Below are 22,407 nucleotides of genomic sequence, written 5' to 3'. Positions count from 1 at the left end.
GAAGCAAGATAAAAGTACCAACCAATCAGCTCCTGTCATTTTTTGTGTATGAAGATCGGGACTCCACTCCACTCATGCGCTGGGACAGTAGAAGCACTGCTGAGCCCGCCCATGCCTGAGGATCAGCAGGAGGTAACATGGGACTGGAGGAGACTAGCATAGCTGATGCTGAGTGGTCCACACTGGGCGATGTCTGCTGCCCTCTATCATGCCGGGAGTCTTGCTGATGGGAAATGTAGTCCCCTGGGGAAGAAGGGGTGGTGAGGCAATATTAAAAGAGAGTGACTTCCAACAGCAACACGCAGATGCTGAGCCCGTCACTTTGGTCTGTACTCGAGCTGGCGTTCCGCAGCTACCAGTCACCAGAGATCCACAGACCTAAAAGAGGGACAAACTGCATCCCGTCTTACAGCATATTGCCTCCAATTCCAGGACAGTCCTCTATTATACATGACGGATGGCAACCCAACATAGGACTAGGGCTAGTCCTGAGGCTAGGCTGCGTTCAGTGCTCATTTGTGGCATGCAAATAGATAGATCTCTTGCACTCAGCATGGGGCGGGTGTAAGTCTTAATACTAATAATGACGGCTGCAAAAGGAAAACCAGTGGGCGGCACGGTTTTTCACATGAAGACGGGCGTATGGACATGTGGATAATTGCATTAGCATAAGGTAGTAAGAAGGCTGCCATGGCCTGGCGGAAAAGCGGCAGCAAATGTGGATGATTCAGAACAAGGTTCCTATTCTCCAGTAAAAATCTAAACTTTTCCTACAACATGAGAAATCATTCATCATGTAAACAAGGAGATGTCACTAAATCAGATTTTGTATGCGCAGTAAATTTATCACTTTTGTAAACTATCCTTAAAGTGGCTGCTAGGACATGGACTGCAAGAACAACATTTTGTAGCAAAATTATTCATCTTTTTTCCATAAATCTCTACATATGAGGCTTCAAAGAGGGATTTAGGTTCAGACTAGGCGAAAATGTATGCTATAAGCCAGGTATGGGCAACCAACAGCCCTGCAGCTAGAAATAACCGTGGGAGACAATTATTCTGGAACCTTTACTAATTATTCCACAAGCAGGTGTAGGAGCGGGCTCTGACAAGATGGAGACCCGCTCTCTGCAGTGAAGACACGCTGGGGTGATAACATAAGATCAACAGTTTTTCCCTAGTCTTGGTAGCAGCAAAGTCTGTGTGTCGTGTCCTGGTGACGCCGGAAGATGGCGGCGTGCGAGCTGTTGGGAGCAGGGATAAAATGGCGGCGCTGGAGGTAGCGGAGAGGTCAGAGGGTATTGATGATAATTGATCATTTTCTAGATCATTTTATTTTATTAAAAACACAGACTGAGCGATATCTTTACCCCTTACGTGTGCAATCAGGGACGCACTTTTAAAGTCTTAAACATTTTTTTTTTACTTACAATCTTATTGTTTAATCACCTAAAATATTCATCCTTTAGTAGAAAAATAAAATGTGCACATTTACACAATCGCACAATAACAAAATCGTACTAGTGTCTTAGTTATGTCACCTTTCAGCTCAGCTCCTGTAATTGCTGTGATTTGTCCTTCAGTGATCACACTTCGTACTGCAACCTTATATTCATTAACAGCCAGCCATCAGAGTGCACTTTTACACTGAGATCTACACAGGATAAACTGTTAAATCGGTGCTTTCATTTACTTGTGTGTGTTATCCCTCATTTCCATACACCACAGGTTCTCAGACTCGGTCCTCAGGACCCCAATCGGTGCATGTTTTCCGGGTCTCCTCACAGAATCACAAGTGAAATAATTATCTCCACCTGTGGATCTTTTAAACTGTGTCAGTGAGTAATGAAGACACCTGTGCACCTGCTGGGTGACCTGGAAATCGTGACCTGTGCGGGGTCCTGAGGGCCGTACTCAATTCGGAGCGAAAAGCCGAGATCCGCGAAAAAGTATTGCCGATTGCGACTTTTCGCCAATTCTCCGTATTCAATTGCAAACACTTTTTCGCGTACGCGAAAACACAATGCAATGGAAAAGGCGAAAAAGATTTGCCTCTGAATAGGTGGAGAAATAAAGTGCAAAATCACTATTTTGGGGTGCAAAAGGGGGAAACCACTCAGCACCCTTGAGACAGCCCCCCAAAGGTTAACTACGGAAAAAAAAACTTAAAAAAGTGAGGAACACCCCAAAAAAGCACTTTGAAAATGGGGGTGAAAAGGTGCAAAGTGGGGGTACAAACTTAAAAACTAGCGAAATAGACTTTTGGGGGGTCTTCACTTATGGGTCAGGTGTTTTTTGATTGCAGATGTTTCCGGAAGGTGCGTTTTTTTAAGTTTCTTTTAACTTCACTTTAGCGACTTTAAAATATGCTTGCACCCATTTTCAAGTACCCCAAATTTGACAGGGCTACTTATCACCAAAAAAAAACTGCTTAATGCAATTCTTCACCACTTGTGGAAAGACGCTAATTAGAGGTAATTGTACCAACTTAAGTACCCCAAACGGTTCAATTAGGGCAAATCGGGCACTACTACATTGATCCCCAATGTTTGTGCACGTTTAGGGGGGGGGGGGGGTACAGGCTGTTTTCTCCGATTCTGACACCACTTTTCGCTTGTTCTGACTTCACGTGTCTCCGTTTTCGAGTCTTTTGGAATTGAATAGAGTGAATCGCGGGTACGCGTGCGATAAGTTTCCGCGCTTAAAATACGCGATGTAGGCGAAAAGTACGGCAGGTGAAACTTTTATCGCGTACGTGAATCTAATTTAATACGGGCCCGAGTTTGAGAACCACTGCTATACAGTAACTAAATGATGGTGTTTATATTTTTGGTTGCTCTGTTAAAATCTAGTTTGTCAGCAGCTGTTGTATTAGTGCTTACTTTTATATCGTTTTTGTTTTCAGACTGCATAGTATACCAAAATTGTCATTATCTTTAGGAATGCAAATGGGAGTCATTCACTGCACACAACGTGCATACAATGTCACTTTCAATCAAAATGAACTCTACTTTTAAATATTTCATATCTTGTGTGTCTATGTACTAATGGTACACCCGTGAGTATTTTGTATCTGTCTCGCCGGGAATATTTTAATGAAAATATCCCCGCTGTGTACCAAGGGGAACTCGGTGTGACAGCGGTTGCGGTAACCGTTCTCCCTGCGAGTTATACCCCCGGTATTTAGGAGAAGTCTTTCACAGAAGTGAAAGACTTCTCCGGTGGAAGCTGACACTGCGCATGCGCACAGAGGCCCTGATTCGGAGCCGGATGCTCTGACAGAGCGCTCTCTGAATCAGGGCCGGTCATTTTTTTTTTTTTTTAGAACGGCCTCCTGGCCGCTCGCATAGCTGTGGGTGACCACCTACAGCTATAGCGAGCGGCCAGGAAGATGGTCGCGATGGTCAAGACCATTGCGACCATCGGGCTTGCGACGAGACCCTTGTGGGTAGGGTCTCGTTGCCGCAAGCCCCAGAGAGCTTTCGGCTCAAACAGAGCTGAAAGCTCTCCCACTGACATCACTTGTGATGTCAGTGGGGCCGCCCCCAGACGGTAGGCGTTCTCATGGGAACGCCACCGTCTGGGCAGCCACCCCCCGGCCTGCCCACAAAAGGGGGCATGCTGTCACTCAACATCAACAGCACGCCCCCTTTGGTACGAGACCCAGAGCGACGGATTGCCCGTCGCTATCCGGGTCTCGTGCATGCGCACGACGGAGCCGGCTCCTTCGTGCGCATGCGCTCTGGGCCACCATCGACCCGGTTGCGAGTGCTCAGCGCTTGCGACCGGGTCTGAATCAGGCCCAGAGTCAGCTTCCGGAGCCGGCCAGGGGCAGTGGGGGAGAGGTCAAAAGATCTCTCTCCTGCCCCTGGAGCCTCCGTAGGCTTACTGTAGTTTACACTATCTGAAGATTGTGTAAACTTCAGAGGCTAAACTCAGAAAAGCGTTGCTTTTTGAAGTTTAGTACATAGGGGTCAGATCGTAGTTCCCTTTGATAATAATGGGGAGTGCAATCTGAAGTGCTAATTAGCACTTTGCTGGAGATTTCTATGAAATCTCCTGCATTGTGCCATTAGTACATAGGAGCAATACATAAAATTATGCAGAAACTGAAGTTTATGCATACTTTTATGTAAAAGTCAGCTTGATACATAGGGATGACATTTGGTAAAGTTTTTTGCGGGCATAAGGACATTTTTAATATTCCAGTGAACTTGACATTGAGACATAAAATATTATGGAGAGGTGCAAAAAATGTAAATGAATATAATTTATAGTATGGCCACAATCATTTTAATTTCATACTTCATGTTGTGTAATTTAATAAAATGAATAGCTGTTAGGCAGTGACCAATTGCAGTGTAAAGGTTTAACCACAACAGTAAACTCCACCATCAGTAGTTTGAAAATTATAGGGGGAATTGAAAGAGATGTGCTGCCACTGCGCACATATTGGCCATATGTGGTAGTACTGGCTTCACAAGTTTTTCCTTGCACCTGTATGGGGTGCGATGGAAAAGTTGCAATGCCAACAGGACGCAGTGTGCTTTTCCCACGCACACATACATATCCCAAAACACCCATCAGTAGAAAGTTTTTTATTTTTTTTCTGCAGTGTTGGCTTTCATTGTATGGTGATCACATGCGATTCTTCTCTTTCAAACTGGTATGCCCCCCACGTGTGTTTGGACCAGTAAAGGGGAGATAATTAACATAATTTTTTGTTAGTGCAAGGTGATATTGGTTGGTTCTTGTCAGATAAAAACTACTACGGGGACACATAATTTGAAAGAGGGGACACCCTGATATTTTGTGGCAGGAATGAATACTAGCAGAATGTCCCACTAAAATGTTGCAAGTAATGTAATGCAAGCAGCTGAAGATGGTGTGTCTCAGCTGGGTGAGGGCAATAAGATGCTGCAGTTGGAGCGGGTCCATAATAACTTTAGGGGTTGGGTATGAAAAGATGCCGTTGCTCGTTATCCTGACAGATGTTGGGTAAGAATACTAATCCTCCCCCCATCTCACCCTAACCCTCTCTGTTAGTGCCTAACTCTCCCCCCTTGGTGCCTAAACTTAACGCCCCCCCCCCCCTTTCCCATGGCTAACAGCTAAGACGTCCCGGTGTACCTTCGTTCTGAATGGCGGCTGTCGAGATTTCCAGCGTCGGGGTATAGACTGGCAACGGGGTTTCACTGCTTATCTTTAGTCTCGGGTTGGGCTTCCGACGCTGGAATTTCGACAGACGGCATTCCGTCTGCCGGCTTACTAACTACATCCCCAACTTAAGTATTCGTTATGTATTCAATCATCTGACATTTAAAAGTTTTAAAAAATTGATGCTGCTACTGTATTTTGATCTTGTTGGACATCTAAATCTTACATTGCCCATACACTAGATTAACTGTCATTCAAGTAGTTGGTTGGTTGGAATAAAAACAATAGCAAATGACAATCAGCCATTTGCTCTTAAATCCAGGAAAATGGACAAAAACTGTTGTTCAGACAAGTTGCTTAAATCAAACCGATTTAACCAACTTGTCTGAACGACCTTTTATGTGGGCCATACGTGGTGCGATTTTTTTTTTTTTTTTACACGATGTGCACGATTTCGATCAGTCGTGCACATCGTGTGTTGTTTCAGCGTGCATACGATGCCGATGCGCATCCCCAACCTCGTGTAGTTGGATCGTAGATCTTACTGCAAAACAGTAAGATCTACGATCTGGAGGACAATTTTAATACACTTCTATGCATCGTATTGGAAGATCATAACGTTCAATCGTACAGCATTTGACCACATCATATGAAGAATTTCAAGGGAAATCGTACTATACACCTTACCAACTTATCATCGCACCGTGTATGGGGCCATTTAGTCTGTTTTCCGGCATTTGAGAGCAAATTTCTGATTGTCATTTGCTCCAATACATTAGCAGATTTTCATTCCAGCCAACCAACTAGTTGGATGAATGTTGGTCTAGTGTATGGCCAGCTTTATCCTCATGCTTACCTTGTCAGAAAAAAGTAATCATGCAGCATCTACAGCATTTGGAAATCTAGCCTTGACCAAAACAAAATAAATGTTTGTATTGCAGCACACAGGGGGTGTAATTCATCTAAACTATGTGCATGGCTTATCTAATAAGGGAGTGTAATTCTACTCTGAAATTCTGTTTAATATCCTTTACAAATACACTATCTAGTACCCTTATGACCAGAAAACATTTATGTAGCCAGACTCACTTAACCAATAAACAGGATAATTCTATTCTGGTGGTTAGACTATAAATAGTGACTTGAACTTTAGATATCTTGATAACTAAAGGACAATATATTGGGCAAAACCAAAAGCAAAGTCCCATTCTTGTATACAAACGTACAGTGTCAGACTGGGGCATGAAAGGCTCACTGAAGGAAGGTGGCTCAAAGCTGAAGAGGTGCGGCCAAACGATTGAGGTCGTGTGGCAGAAAGCGTTGAAGTGCCCGCCACATTATACAGAGTGTCGCAGTGAGAGTTACAATGCCCGCCATATAATGCAGGGAGCATCACAGTGACGCCATATAATGCAGAGAGCAGTGACCACCATATAATACAGAGACCTTCAGTGACCCACATTGCAGTGACTGCTCTATAATACAGAGAGCATCTCAGTGATTGCCATATAATATTGGAAGCATCGCAGTGACCACCATATAATACAGAGAGCGTAGCACGAACCGCCATATAATACAGGGAGCATCGCAGTGACCACCATATCTGTCTGGTCCCTGTGGAGCTCCAGAGTGTCCTGCATATGCAGTGCTGCTCTGTGACGGCAAGGAATATACAGAGTCAGAGCTGTAACAAGGGCTCTGAGCGCCCAATGCCAGCCCTGCTCCCTTTGCGCATGGCATCATGATGTCACGCATAGAGGGAACGGGACCGCCGGCACCCGGAAGTGCAGCAGTGCCCGGAGTGTCTTGGAGACTAACCAGGCAGCTGTAATTACGGCAGGTTGCCTGCCTGTAGCATCCTGAGTGCGCTACAGACGGCAATGCCGCTGCTATACTGACCTCAGGTGCACCCTGCTAGCCAGAAGCAAAGGCCGTGGGGCAGAGATGGTGCCACCCACAGAGCCCTGCGTGACCGCATCGGTTGCACAGCCCTAGTTAAGGCCCTGTACAGAGACAGGCTACAGGAGAGGAAAGGTTCAGGGACTTGAAGTGAGAGGGCGAGGTCTTTGGCAGGTGTAGGAGCGATTAGCAGAATAGACAGACAGGGTAGAGGAGAGTGTGGGGACTTCGTGAATCAGGCAGAGTGGGGAGGAAGTACTTGGGCATCCACAGCTCAGGCACTTGCAGCTGGTTCTTCAGAGTAGGAACCAGCTTCCACTAAGTAAACAGTTCACCAACGAGGCCTCAGTGTTCTGACACAATTAGAGCATGCTGGGCAGTGTCCCTCCCGAACACTCACACCCCCCCCATCACAGTACGATAAGCCATGCCCCCTCGCAGGAAGGGATGAGGTCTTGAAGCAGTGGAGTCCATTGGGCAGGGCCGCAACTAGGGGGGGCTGGAGGCGCACGTGCACCGGGTGCGCCGCTGTACCCGGTGCCAGTGACCTCCAGCCCGGCGCTGCAGAAAGGCTCCAAGCCGGACGTCCGCTGGTAATATTTATTACCGGCGGGCGTCCGGCTCCTTCTCTGAAGCGACACGGTGTAGCCGCAGCCGGAGGCTGGAGTTCTCTCCCGAACTCCAGCTTCCGGCTCTCCCCATGGACACTATCGGGGAGACGTCATGACGTTTCCCCCATAGTTCCGAGGAGCAGCCGGCGGACCGGACGCGATGCTGGATGCAGGAGCTGGGTTCAAGGTAAGTATTTTTTTTAATTAGCTGCACTACAGGGGCATTATTATGGGGGCATGGGCATTACCATGGGGGCATTACTATTTGAGCATGGGCACTAAAGAGGCATTACTGTGGGGGCATGAGCACTACAGGGGCATTACTGTGGGGGCATGAGCACTACAGGGGCATTACTGTAAGGGCACTACATGGATGTTACTATGGGGCATGGGCACTACAGGGGCATTACTATGAGAGCATGGGCACTACAGGGCATTACTATGAAAGCATGGGCACTACAGGGGCATTACTATGAAAGCATCGGCACTACAGGAGCATTACCACAAGGGCATTAATATGGGAGCATGGGCACTACAAGGGCATTAGTATGGGGGTATTAACATATGGGCATTACTATGAGGGCATTACATTATGGGCACTACTACAGGGGCATTGCTATGGGGGCATTATCATATGGGCACTACTACAGGGGCATTACTATATGGGCACTACTACAGGGGCATTACCTCAGGGGGCATTACTAAAGGGGCACTGCTGCAGAGGGAATTACCAGGGGAGGCACCAAATTACTGTCTTGCCCCTGGTGACAAAAATCCTAGTTTCGGCCCTGCATTGGGAAATTACCTGCCCCACCCTGGGCCAGTCCGAGCCTGTAAAACTATGCAATATACTGTATGAATGCAGGTAGAGATAGCTGAGCCATATCTGGTGCTAAAAATATGCATAAGTCAGCCATTTGACGCCGTATAAAAAGCTGAGACTTTTTGGGGTCCAGGATGGTCTCCCCACTTTTCAAGCACTTCTAGGTCGCATTTTGTAGAAAAATTGCACACACTCGCGGCGATTACCGCAAATAGGCATTTCTAATTGGATCTCGCATTTTCTCAGGAGTGCGCAATGTTTGCTAGTTTCATTTGATCACTTTTTTTTTTATTTTCATCACTTGCGTTTGCAAACTCGCACCAAATTGGATTGACCCCCAAGAAAAATATGCTGAGCTCCTCCCCATGACTGTGAGGAGGGTCTCTCCTGGCTGCTCATGCTGCAGCTATTCACTGGTAATGTTGAGTTATCTTTCTGCTCTTAATGTCAAATGTTAAAGGCATTTGAAAGAAAACTACATTATGAATATCAACATCTTCACTGTCTACATAATGAACCCCTGTCTTCTGCAGTCCTATAATGCCACAGAGCTCATTGATTGGGGTTTGAACACTTGTGTTCAATTTCTTGGCTTCCAAAGTGTGGAAAATCCTTTTATTATCTGTAGACAAGCGAAGATGACTGTTGGATGGGGAAGGTAAATGCACTGAAACAGAACTGGACTGCTCTTTTCATCTGTAAATATCTCAGCAAATCCTGCTGCCAAATGCAATCTCCTGCTTTGTGTCCTCAGCCATCATTGTATGAGTGGACATTATATACCTGAGAAGGAGGTCCCCATGTGTGCCTATTACTTGGCTGCCAAGACAACCTTAGGCCCATGTCTTGCCTTATTTGTAGGCCATGCTCTCAGTTTATTGGCACTTGGAGGAGAAGCAGTTAAACCTTTTAATCCCGTAATTTTGTGAGTCACAAGCTTGTCAAATTGCACCTAGATTTATAGCTACTATGGCGACTGCACTTCCAACAGCAGGATCCCTGCTTCCACTATATGTTTGCTTGTCTGGCTACTACAAAAAATTCTCAATCTCGGCAATGCTGAGAACACATCTAGGCGAGAGAAGGGAGGTAAAGTGGAGCCCAACCAGCACAACATGGTAAGGGCTAGAGAGGAGAGGACAGAGAAAGCCAGAGCAGGAATGGGTGAGTAGAAGTGGGTTGAGTACAGAAGCAGGGAGTAGTCAGCAGATGGCCAGAGAAGCATTTAACACACTAGGGAGATAGAGCTGAAAACTGATGGGGAGTGTGAGAGCAAGAGAAAGAGGGGGGAGGACACTGTATAAAGCCCAGTAGGGAAGAGGGCAGATGGGACGAAGTGGCAAGTTATGAATGGGAGGAAGTAGATTCAGAAAACAGATCATGGAGCTCATGAATGAATAAAGCTAGTGTGACACGTGTGCATGCTTCTATAAGTCCATATTTAGCTATTTAATGGTTGCAGTTATGCACACTGTTTGCTTGCCCATAGCAGGCCGGGTAATTGGGACACTCCTAGCACATTAGTGCTGATGAACTCTTGAACACAAGAACCTGTAACTCTGCATTTATTTTAGACATCCTGTTATGTGCAGCAAATACAGTATGTATACTCCAGGTTCTCAGGGCTGAAACACTCAAACACTAAAAGCGTGTCACTAGCCTAAATAATCATCATATAAATGTGTGTTTACTATGTTGGAAGGCAGTAGATACCACTATTATTTACTGCCTGTGATGCATTGTTCTATCAGTCCATTACGAATAGGTCTCCACATATCATACTTGCCAACTTTTGAAAAAGCATTTCAGGGAGATTGTGAAAGCAGCACCTATGTACGGGGTAGTAAAGTGGGCGTGTACTGCTACATCTGAGAGGCGTGTCATAAACTTGACTCGCATCCAAATGTAAATGAGCCCCAAAGCAGTTAGTAAGATCTAGTTGTTGATGAGTACACACTGATACTTCTCAGAAAATGCATGTAGCCATAGGGATCATTGTGCCTTATACCAATGCAGAGGAATTATACTAATGATCCCATTTGAATGTATATATCTCTCTTTATTTTTTTATATAACAGCTACATAATGAGGGTAAGATACAATCAGGGAGATTGGTAGACTTTTCAGGGAGATTGCTACTATTTCAGTGAGTCTCCCTGACAATCGGGGAGTTGGCAAGTATGCCACATATATCACTTATAACAAAACCAGGGGCATATCTATCAATTTCGCATTATTTTTACAAAAACAATGCTCCCATTATCGTGGCATTTCGCAATGCTCAAAAAATGTTATCGACAGAATGTAACAAAAGATTTACGAGCAACATCACATTGCGAAAACCACTGTGGGTTGAGAAACTAGTTTCGAGATGCAATATATTATTTATACCTTATTTATATAAATTTGTTGTCCAACACCCTGGAAGAAAGAAGTGGAGCATGCACATTCATCAAAACCACAAACAATTTCCGCATGTAGTTGCTCCGTGGAGGAGGAAGAGAAGCTTCATTTAATTAATCAATTAAAATAAATCGTATATTGTGGATACATTTATACCCCTTTCACACTGCCAGCAATAACCTGGGTTATTTCATGTGAACACACAGCAACCCAGGTTATTGTGCAGTGTGAAAGGACCCAGTTGAAATAACCCTGGTCGAGCGATTCAACATTTCAACCCAACTTGCGGTGCAGTGTGAGCGGGTAACCCTGGTCAATGCAACGCGTTTACTGCATAGGAAGAGCCGGCACTTGGAGATCTTCATATCCTAGCGCCGGCTCAGCACGTGAAGGCGATGACAACATCGACCCAGCAATAAGCCGGGTCAGGCCGTCTGACAGTGGTCGCACCCGGCATGGACCTGTGTACAAAATCCCGGTTGTGACACGGGTTTGCAATATGAAAGGGGTATAACTTACACGTGTCAAGTAATAATAATTTAAGGTTCAGTTGTAGTGGGCTCTGATCAAGGCTCCTGCTCACTAGTAACAAGTAGGCCAAGGGAAAGGAGGAGCTGGAAAACATGGGGGTTTTCTCATACATGGGGGGCTCTCAGATCTCCCTCTCCTAAACCACCACCTTATGAAAAAAGCTATTTCTACGCCATCAGAGGCATGCGATAAACAGGAGCAAGAAAATCTGATAAATGTTTGCCAAATTTGTAAGATATATTCTAAAATATTGCAAGACAGAGGTTATGCGGTCTTCAAGAAATAGAAATTATCGCAATTATCTTCCAGGAAAAACCTTTCATTTCCTACCTAATACATAATACTGATACTACATTATCGCCTTTATTATGTGATAATTAATTTAATCACATTTTATATGCAAAGTCCAGATTGATACATCAACCCCCTAGATTAGGGGTGGCCAAGCAGTCAGAGGCAAAGAGCCAAAAATATCTGTAGTCAAGTTAAAGAACCGATAGCATGTGCGTGGCGGAGCTGAGTGTGCAAAAATGGGACGTGGCTTAGCTGTCACAAGGCCATGCCCCATTTTGTGCACACGCCTTTGGTATGACATTTGCAAGAGCATGATTTTGTGTCACACCCCTATTTTTAGTCACGCAGGGGGCGAGCCCAGAACATTGAAAATACACAATTTACATAATCTTCCCAATATAATTTTTTTATTTTTACCTTTTTACTTTGCTGTAATTTTTTAATTAATGGGACTTTTGACAATCCTAGTTTTCAATCGTTTTTTAATGCCCCATATGCAGTGCTCCCTGTAGTTGTGCCCCCTAAAGAAGTGCCCCCAGTACTTACAATACAGTACTGTGCAATAGTTTTAGACAGGTGTGGAAAAAATGCTGTAAAGTAAAAATGCTTTCAAAAATAGAAGTGTTCATTTATTTTTATCAATTAACAAAATGCAAAGTGAATGAAGAAAAAGCTAAATCAAATCAATATTTGGTGTGACCACCCTTTGCCTTCAAAACAGCATCAATTCTTCTACGAACACTTGTACACAGTTTTTGAAGGAACTTGGCATGGAGGTTGTTCCAAACAGGATGTAGTCACCATCTCGGCGTGCGGGATGCAGACGGTCCAAATACCGACGGCATCGGGATCCCAGCACCAGAATTCCGAAGGTAAGTATCGGGGGTTAGGGGGAGGGTTAGGCTTAGGCACCGGGCAGGGGGAGGTTAGAGTTAGGCTCTAAGGAGGGGAGGTAGGGTTAGACATTAAGGAGGGAGAGTTAGAGGTAAGAGTTAGTCTTAAGGTGCGTATCCACTAAGCGAGATTTGTAGGCGATTAAACGATAACGACGTCATTATTGTTCAATCGTGTGCAAATTGTGCATGCATCGGGCACATATATGTCGGAAACGACCAGCGATGCGTGCGCTAGTCGTTTCCGACATCCATCATCGCCCGTACATGCTGGTCACCCTGACGTTCACGTCAGGTTCAGCATGTACGGGGATGATGGATGTGCCTACACTGAACGACTGAACGTTCAGTGTAGGCACATCAGACGGAGAAACGAGAGCACAATTACAATGTCGTAATCGTGCTCTCGTTTCTCCGTCTATTAGTGGATACACACCTTTACCTTACTTAAGTAAGGGTGTCGGGATTCTGACTGTTGGGATGCCGCTGTCTGTATTCTGACCAGCAGCATCCCGACCAACGGGATCCCGTAGCCAACCTATTCATGTAATCCCAGACTCGATGATGTTGAGATGTGGGGGCCATGTCATCACTTCCAGGACCCTTTGCGCTGATAGTCTGCCCCCCCCCATACACATGCAGCGGCAGCCGTGGGGGGGCGACCAGTGGGACACACTGCTGCCTGAAAGATGACGGTCGTTCAGTGTATATGAACGACCATCATCGACAGATATATTTGCTAGGTATGTATCCACCTTAAGAGAATTGCTGTAACTTGCTGTGTTGGAGGAAGGCTGTCAAGGTACATTACCGTAGTCGCATGTTGTGAATCTTTATGCCCAGTGTGATTGACAGGCAGGGAGCGTTTGGAGAAGGCAGCAGGGAGAGTTGGCTAAAAACACAGGTGTGTCTCGACCGTTTCGGGGGCGCGTCACATCTGCGATCTCGTATGCAGGAAACATGGCTCCGGTGTCTCGGTTACAGCATCCATTTTGAGTGACCATAGACTCCCAAAAGGAGCCAACGTTTGCCTCTTCTGAGTCCGATGCTGCATATGTTGCAAATTCGATGGCTCAGGTAGGCGTCAGTAGAAGTCACGACTGCTGTTGCATTAACATATATTCGCACATTCACAGCTGTGGGAACATTAGCTTACAACTATGAATCAGGCCCTCGGTTCACATGTATGCAACCTTTGAAAGGATTGCATCACCTGCTGTAAAACATCAACATTTCTCACTTCAGCATAAAATAATAATGAGACTTTCATAAAAGACTTGCAGTTAAATATAATCAGTGACAGTATACGCTCCACAACTGGATAAAACAGTGCAGCATGTGTCTTTCTCTTAATACCGCACCATGGGCCTGATTTCCATTTCTATGCAATGCTGATGTTTTTGCAAATGGAGCAAATTAAAAATTTTTGCCACTACACATGTGAGTCACACTGCACATATGACTAGGCACATTACGGTAGTCGAACGCTGCGAGTCTTTATTCGCAGTGTGATAGGAAATGTCGGCTGATAACGCAGTTGTGTCACTACCTTTTCGGGGGCGCCACATCCTGCATATGCGATACCGTATGCAGGAAACAGGACTCCGGCATCTCAGTTATGCCAGTCATCAGAGTTTACCATTCACTCACTCAAGGAGTTAATGTTGGCAAGATCTGCGTCCGATGCTGCGTATATGTACACCGTTGTGGACAGCTGTGATGGATCTGGTGGGCGTCTCAGTACAAGTCCCAGCAGCTGTTACATTACATTTCACAAATACTCAGCTGAAAAAAAATTGCAGCTGCGGCAGCAACAGCAGCGTACAAGTCTGTCAGGCCCCATATCTCTCCTCCTGTACATGTCCAAACCCTTCTCTTCTCCCTCCACCTGCCGCCTCAACCTTATCAGCTCTCATCTGATCTCTCCCTCAATCCTGACACCTTCTCCCACATCGCCTATCTGCTCATCAATCACCAGGTACCATCTCCTCCCTCAAGGATGCCTTTTTTTTTTTTTTCTACCCTATTTTCAAACCCTTCCTTGAACCTTCTTCCCTCTCTACCCCCTCTACTATTGCTTTCCCCTACACCTCCAAACTCCTTCAGTGGGTTGTCTACAACTGCCTTACCTCCTCCCATTCCCTCCTTGACCCACTCCAATCTGGTTTCTGATCTTTCAACTTCACTGAAACTGCCCTCACCAATGTCCACAACAGCCTCATTATTGCTACAGTTTATTAACCCTTTACATACATCAGTCTTTACAGCATATTAATCCTTTACACACCCCAGTCCCTACAGTATATTAACCCTTTACATACATCAGTCTCTACAGCATATTAATCCTTTACACACCCCAGTCCCTATAGTATATTAACCCTTTACATACATCAGTCTCTACAGCATATTAATCCTTTACACACTCCAGTCCCTATAGTATATTAACCCTTTACACACACCGGTCCCTACTGTATATTAACAATTTACATATATCAGCCCCTACAGTATATACCCCTTTACAGAAACCGCCCCTACTGTACATTAACCCTTTACACTCACTAGACTCTACAGTATATTTACCCTTTACATATATCAGCCCCTATAGTATATTAACCCTTTACACACACCGGCTCCCTACTGTATATTAATCCTTTACACTCACCAGTCCGTACAATATATGAACCCTTTACATACACTGGTGCCTACTGTATATTAATCATTTACACTCACCAGTCCCTACAGTAGATTAACCCTTTAACCACACTGGTCCTTACTGTATATTAACCCTTTACACTCACTAGTCTGTACAGTGTATGAATCCTTTACACCAGGGGTGGGGAACCTTTTTTCTGCCGAGGGCCATTTTGATATATATACCATTATTCGTGCGCCTGGTGCAGACCAGGCCCCCTCCGTGTGATGTCACACCGGACGGGGCCACAATCGTCAGTGATCACAGCGATGCCTGGAGCATCCTGTGGATGCTCCGGGGGGGCTGTAAGAACAGCGGTGTGACCGTCTGAAGCGTCCTAAGGATTCTGCAGGCAGCACTGCTGCATGGATTCTGGCTGCAGGTGCCATTCTAGGCACCCTGCTAGCCAGATTAGGCTAGCAGAAAAAAAGCTCAGAGGGCCAGACCTAATGATTTTGCAGTTCCCCATCCATGCTTTTCACACAACATCCCTGCTGTATATTAACCGTTTATACTTGCCAGTCCCTACAGTATATTAACCCTTTACACACACAAACATACCAGTACACACACGCGCAGTATATTGATAACAACACCCCCACCCACCCACTTACGTTAACTGTAGGATGCTGGGATACTCTCGTCTGATTCCTGGAAGTGATACTTTTATGAAGACTCCAAATGAGGGCCCAGTCACCAGGAGGAAAGACAGCCTTTTGTTCAGGCCTGTCCAGGCAGTCCATTATAGGACCAACCTTGGCAGGAATATTCCACCCTGCCCTAAGGCAGTGAGACTTACCAAGATTTCCAAAGTATCCAGGTGGGTAAGTCTGAATCTATGGGCTTACAGGATTCATGCGCGAGTGACTAAACAGCAGATCCAAGTAGAGGGGATTACATTTGTCACCCCTCTAAAAGAGCTAGCACACACACAATTGATGAGTCACCTAGTGGCAGGAGCAGTGTAGATTTGTCAGTTTACTGATAATTCTGTGTAGAATAATATTAGTTAGTAAGTTGGTATGTGGATGCACATCTTGGAGAAAAAGTTGTTAGTTTGGGGGAGATGTACTAAGCTCTGAAAAGTGATAAACTGCCAGCCAATCAGCTCCTAACTGTCATGTTACAGGCTGTGTTTGAAAAATTATAGTTAGGAGCTGATTGGTTGGCAGTTATCAATTTATCACTTTCCAGAGCTTCGTACATCTCCTAGTGCCTATGGTAATGGTTATGAAGCCTTATAAACTTGTTTCATTAGACTATAGGCTAATGAAATCAAGTTTACATTTGCAGGTATGTACAGTTTCCTATGTGTGCAGTGGAATGGAGTCCTCTTCACATAAACTATACATTAAAAAAAAAAATAGACATTTGTGTAAAAATAAATTATTCTGATCTTTAAAGAATATATTTTTTCATTTGTCAAATTCATTCTGCAGTGACGTAAGTGAAGCATCAAATTGCTAGGCCAGATGACTATATATTATTGATGTGTGACAAATCACATCAGACAGGTTGAATGAGTAGGGACTTGCTATCTAAGCTACTTTCTGCCAGTCTGCTGTTCAGCATTTCTAACACTGTAGTTTTCCTGTGTCAGACCCATTTAAAGAAGCAAATTGTATAGGTTCACATGAATAGGAGTCAAGTTGTGCTGCATGTTGTCATGTTTAAGCTGGCCATACACCTACACAACCAGCATAAGATCCGATTCATCATACGATTTCCCTCCGACTCCCCGGAGCTCCTGGGCAGTCCCGGCAACATGTTTGTTGTTTTTCTTAGCACAGGATCTGTCGTAAGATCCATCCTGTGTCTCACAGACTCATAAGGGAAACAGTCATTGAAATGACTTGAATTTTCACACGATGGATTGCATGAACAAAATAAACGGCACGATCTGCACACGATACGATGGACAAGATGTGCTGCACATCTGATAATAAGATCCGATTATAGGAGCTGCGAGAGCGCGCATCGGATCGTATCTTACTAAAATAATACATGATTTTCACAAGATCCATCTTATGGCCTGTCGAAAATCGGGCAATCGGCCCAGGTGTATGGCTAGAATTAATCTTAATATACATGTGAGAGAAACATACCATATAGCCTAACAGAAAAATTTTAAAAAGTTGCTTACAATATATTGATTGTACACATAAAGAAATACAAGTGCACTACTCCGAATTAACTGTTTATATATAAATAAATACATTTTTGCAGTAAATAGAGGTTTTTGGCATAATCTTGGCCAAGGGTATGGGCCTACCCACCACATCCGGGTAAACTCTGTCGGGTAGGTCCTTAACATACTAGGGTTCATTTCCAGAGCGCAGGACACCCCCAAACTAACCCAGCTAAGCCACCCCAAGGCACCGCTCTAATAAGAAAAGTGAAGTGTAAAGGAAATAGTTAAGAGCAGCCGCAGCTGCATATACAGAATAAAAATAAATAGATTGTAGTCACGTTTCATTTGCCTGGCAAAAGTCTCTTGTATACCCCTAGCAATAAGAGGATGCTAACCTTTGTTTTAGCAGTTAATTTAATCAACTATGACTGCCTGCAGAGTTACACAATGTGATAATATGAAACTCCCAATTGTCCTGGAGGGATAGTGTCAGTCTGAGGGCTTTGTTCCACTGTCATGACATTCCGCCGCTGTGCTCGGCAGTTGGGAGGTAGTTGGCAGTTGGGAGGTATGGCCATTCATACTATGCAGTGAAATGGTGAATGGGCTCTGCAAACATCAGCCACTGGTGCACTCGGGATTAAAAGCGTTTTTCATCTCTCAGATGTAACACAGACATGCCCCTTCTATGACATGTTCATGTCCCCTGTCCTAATCCTCACACTTGGCATGTAGGAATATATATATAGTCCATTTTTCACACTAGAGTACACTTCTAAATAATGTTCACCCGGAAAAACAATAGAAATTAGCCATACTATTATTACAACTGCACTGACCAGTTATAGAAATGTTCCTAACTACTACCAGGTGAGAGAATTGGAAAAGGCGTCATGAAGGAGACGTCTTCATGGAGGATGGGGGGGTAGGGGGGTGTAGAGCTAAGTTGTCTCTTATCCCTCTCTGCTTCCCTCCAAACCCGCTAACACTGCTGCACAAACCACTGAGCAGCGGTGTATGGAACATCTCTCCCACATACAGGATGGATTTTAACAATGCAGTCCCAATCGTTAAGGTAGGACAGAGCCCTCAAACCGGGATGGCTGGAAAGTATGGTGCATTCTAGAGAACTGTTGTATTCGTTCACACACACTGCATGGTACACACACTGATCAGCTATAACATTTAAAGCACTTGTCTAATTTTGTGTAGGTCCGCCTCTTGCCACCAAAAACTGCTCTGACCCTTTGAGGCATGGACTCCATAAGACTTCTGAAGGTGTCCTGTGGTATCTGGCACCAAGACATTAGCAGCAGATCATTTAAGTCCTGTAAATTGTGAGGTGGGGGCCACCATGGCTCGGACTTGTTTTTCCCACAAATCTCACAGATGCTAGATTCTATTGAGATCTGGGGAACTTGGAGACCAAGTCAACACCTTGAACTCTTGCCATGTTCCTCAAACAATTACCGAACATTTTTTGGAGTGTGGCAGGGCACATTATTCTGCTGAAAGAGGACACTGCCATCAGGGAATACCGTTGCCATGAAAGGGTGTACTTGTCATGCAACAATGTTTAAATAGGAGGTATATGTCAAACTAACATCCACATGAATGCCAGGACCCAAGGTTTCTCAGCAGAACATTGCCTAGAACATCACACTGCCTCAGCTAGCTTGCCTTCTTCCCATAGTGCTTCCTGGTGCCATCTTTTCCCCAGGTAAATGATGCACAAGCACCTGGTCATCCACTTGATGTAAAATAAATTGTGATTCATCAGACCAGGCCATCTTCTTCCATTGCTCCATAGTCCAGTTTTTACACTCACGTGCCCATTGTAGGTGATTTCAGCTGTAGACAGGGATCAGCATGGGCACTTTGACCAGTCTGTGGCTAGACAGCCCCATACATAGCAATCTGCAATTCCATTTGCATGCTGACACCTTTCTATCATAGCCAGTATTAACTTTTTAAGCAATTGGTACTACAATTCTTATGTGGAATCATTCCAGACGGGCTAGCCTTCACTAGCTATGGCCATCAATGAGCCTTGGGGCGCCCATGACCTTGTTGCCGTTTCACCGGTTGTGCTTCTTTGGGACAATTTTGGTAGGTACTAAGCATTGCATACTGGGAATACCACACAAGACCTGCTGTTTTGCAGATGCTCTGACCCAGTCGTCTAGTCATCACAATGTGGCCCTTGTCAAAGTTCCTCAGATCCTTACACTTGCCCATTTTTTCTGCTTCCAGTGTATCAACTTCAAGAGCTGAGAGTTCACCTGCTGCCTAATATATCCCACCCATTGACAGGTGCCATTGTAATGCGATAATCAATGTTATTCACTTCACCTGTCAGTGGTTTCAATGTTATGGCTGATCGTTGCATAAAGCTCTATTGAACACTATCACTTTAAAATTATTTTATTTGGAAAGTACTTGAACCTGTCTGTATTTTACGTTCCCATTGAATTAAATTATCAGAATGAAATAATCTAGCAAAAGTTATATTCCATGACTACCCATCACAAAATCATATCTAGAACAGGTCATATTGTGATAGATGTTTTTGGTTTTCTTTGTCGACATTATATTTTCAAGTAAAAATACTGACCTTTTATACTTCTGAATGTGACCAATTAAGTATAATAAGAATGTTCTCAGTTATATTTTTATTTAAATTATATTGTAATAGTATTATTTTTAATTTGCCTCTTTTGTATTTAGAATCTTTCCACCCCATATGGATTACTATGTAATTCATGAAGTATATGATGGTGACTTCTCTCAAGAGCAGTTTGAAGCGGAGTTAGACGCTGCCCTGGAACACCACTATCGGTACATTTTGATTGAACCAGCACGCCTGGGAGATGAAACTGCTCGCTGGATTTCCGTGGGCAATTGTATACACAGAACTTCAGTTATAACAGGGGTTGTATGCCTCTTATCACCTTTTGGCCTTCCTAGTAGCTATGCTCATTATCTAGGACTACCAGCTGGAGCTTTGAGTGTGGCATGTGCTGCTCTTTATGGTGTCTCCTGGCAGTCTGACCCATGCTGCCATTATCAGGTGGATGTGAGCAGGCAAAAGCTTGCACAACTCCCTCCAGGGACTCTAAGGACTTCCTCCCCAGTAGTATTAATTCGCAGTGAGGACACGCAAAGAAAGAGACTTCATAATGTTATTGCACTGACTGCCCTAGTATATTGTGCCCAGAAGCTTTTTGAATTGTGCACAGACTAAATGCTCTTACATTAAACAATGAAACCATTTTTCTGGTTTATATCAAACAAAATCGTTCTAGATCTATAATTTCATGCAAGCCTACCTTGAAAAAAACATATTGAAGAAAAATCTAATTTTGTGAAGCAAAATATTGAATATGGATTCTCCAGTTAGAGATTTTAGAATAGGGCTGGGCAGGGTGCCTGTTCAGATTATATTTATAATGTACATTACTTTTATAAGGATTCTATATGCAAACAGTTCAAGTAGTCATTGATATTAAGCAACCACCGGATGGCAGTATTCTCTGTGACAAAATAAATTCCTTAGGTGTAGTGGTTGAACATAATTGACCAATTAACTTAAATTGAACCAATTGAATCCAGAATGCATTAAACACGTATAAATAGAAAAAATATATAGTGTAATCCTGTTCACACAGATGTACCACCAAAAACATATGATAATGCTCATACAATTTGTATGAAAATATAGAGCTTATCTAAAAAACAGCCAACCAGTATATATCAACGCGTTTCGTCATGATGGAGTTGTATCTCATTACTTGGACTTCCTCAGGGGTAATGGTCTCATCCAGGTTGGTATCAAATTTTGATTCTGGGCTACCTTAGCCACCACAGTCACCTCACACTTGATGTAGTAAGTGGAGAGGCTTTTGAACACCCCTCTGAGCTCTGTCTGCATTGTAAAAGCCTCCATCACCTAACATGCTAAGAGCTGTGAGTCTGCACAGACTGACTGTGCCTGGCAGTTATTTTAGTTATCCCTCCAGTGAGGCTTTGAAAAGAGATACTTATTTTTAGAAGAACAGCTAAGAAAACTTGCTCTTAAAGAAAAAAATCTATTTAGGATTTCTCAAAAAGAAAAAACTGGTATTTCCTTCTTTAAAGCAGCAATTCCACACAGAATCTTAAATAAGACTTGTGTTTCTTTAATTGGCAAGTTGAGTACCTTTTAAGCATTAGTCTCATAGTAATTTTTCTCAGGTGTTCATCTACAAATAATTATCAGATATATGTTTAAAAACTCTTCAACTTGCCATTTAACGAAATGTGGGACTGCTGCATTAAAGAAGCAAATTCCACATAAGCAGCAAGTTGAGTACGTTTTAGTAATTTGTCTTAGATGTGATGTTGCCCATAGCAACCAATCAGATTCTACTTAACATTTATCTAGCACCTTCTAGAAAATAATAGCTTGATTCTGATTGGTTGCTATAGGCAACAACTCCACTTCTAAAAACCCGCACTTTAGTAAATATACCCCAATATCTTGTGATTGTGATTGCTATGTCAGTCCAGAACCATAAATCTATAACATCAGCCAGAAGAAAAAGAAATTGGAGAGAGAAATATAAACGTTCTTCTTACAGCCTGCCATAGTGATGTATGGGGAAAAAAAATCTACACACCTGTTTTCTTTTCTGTCCTATACAGTAAATTATCAGTGATATGTTTCAATGAGAGTTAGTGATTTCACAAGCTAAACTTTTAACAAATTTCCAAAAATGTATTTATATATTATTACTGGGTATATTTAAGTGATATTAGCTGTTTCATGTATAAACATACACTACCGTTCAAATGTTTGGGGTCACCCAGACAATTTTGTGTTTTACATGAAAACTGACTTTTATTTATCAAATGAGTTGTAAAATGAATAGAACATATAGTCAAGACATTGGCAAGGTTAGAAATCATGATTTTTATTTGAAATAATAATTTTG

At 43.7% G+C, this 22,407-nt stretch overlaps 1 protein-coding gene across 2 annotated transcripts; it reads left to right on the top strand.

The window, feature by feature from the left end:
• The first annotated feature begins 1,177 nt into the window (after positions 1-1,177).
• LOC148508438 (transmembrane protein 11, mitochondrial-like) lies at positions 1,178-20,720 on the top strand. 2 transcript variants are annotated; one of them, XM_088444481.1, is made up of 2 exons: positions 1,178-1,290; positions 20,162-20,720. In XM_088444481.1, the coding sequence occupies exons 1-2, from the start codon at positions 1,265-1,267 to the stop codon at positions 20,676-20,678; spliced, it is 543 nt and encodes a 180-aa protein (XP_088300607.1). In that variant the 5' UTR covers positions 1,178-1,264; the 3' UTR covers positions 20,679-20,720. The 2 variants fall into 2 exon arrangements, with proteins under 2 accessions (XP_088300607.1, XP_088300608.1); XM_088444482.1 differs by having other exon boundaries at positions 1,211-1,298.
• The last annotated feature ends 1,687 nt before the right edge of the window (positions 20,721-22,407 follow it).

The sequence above is a fragment of the Taudactylus pleione genome, unplaced genomic scaffold (assembly GCF_031769625.1).
Source record: "Taudactylus pleione unplaced genomic scaffold, aTauple2 ptg000366l, whole genome shotgun sequence".
NCBI lineage: Eukaryota > Metazoa > Chordata > Amphibia > Anura > Myobatrachidae > Taudactylus > Taudactylus pleione.
Note: the sequence above shows the minus strand (reverse complement) of the source record. Positions and strands in the feature narration are given on the sequence as shown.

Coding starts and splice junctions, on each gene's coding strand:
- LOC148508438 (XM_088444481.1), top strand. CDS start 1,265: ATGGCGGCGCTGGAGGTAGCGGAGAG. Junction 1,291..20,161: donor GCGCTGGAGGTAGCGGAGAG/GTCAGAGGGTAT, acceptor TTTTGTATTTAG/AATCTTTCCACCCCATATGG.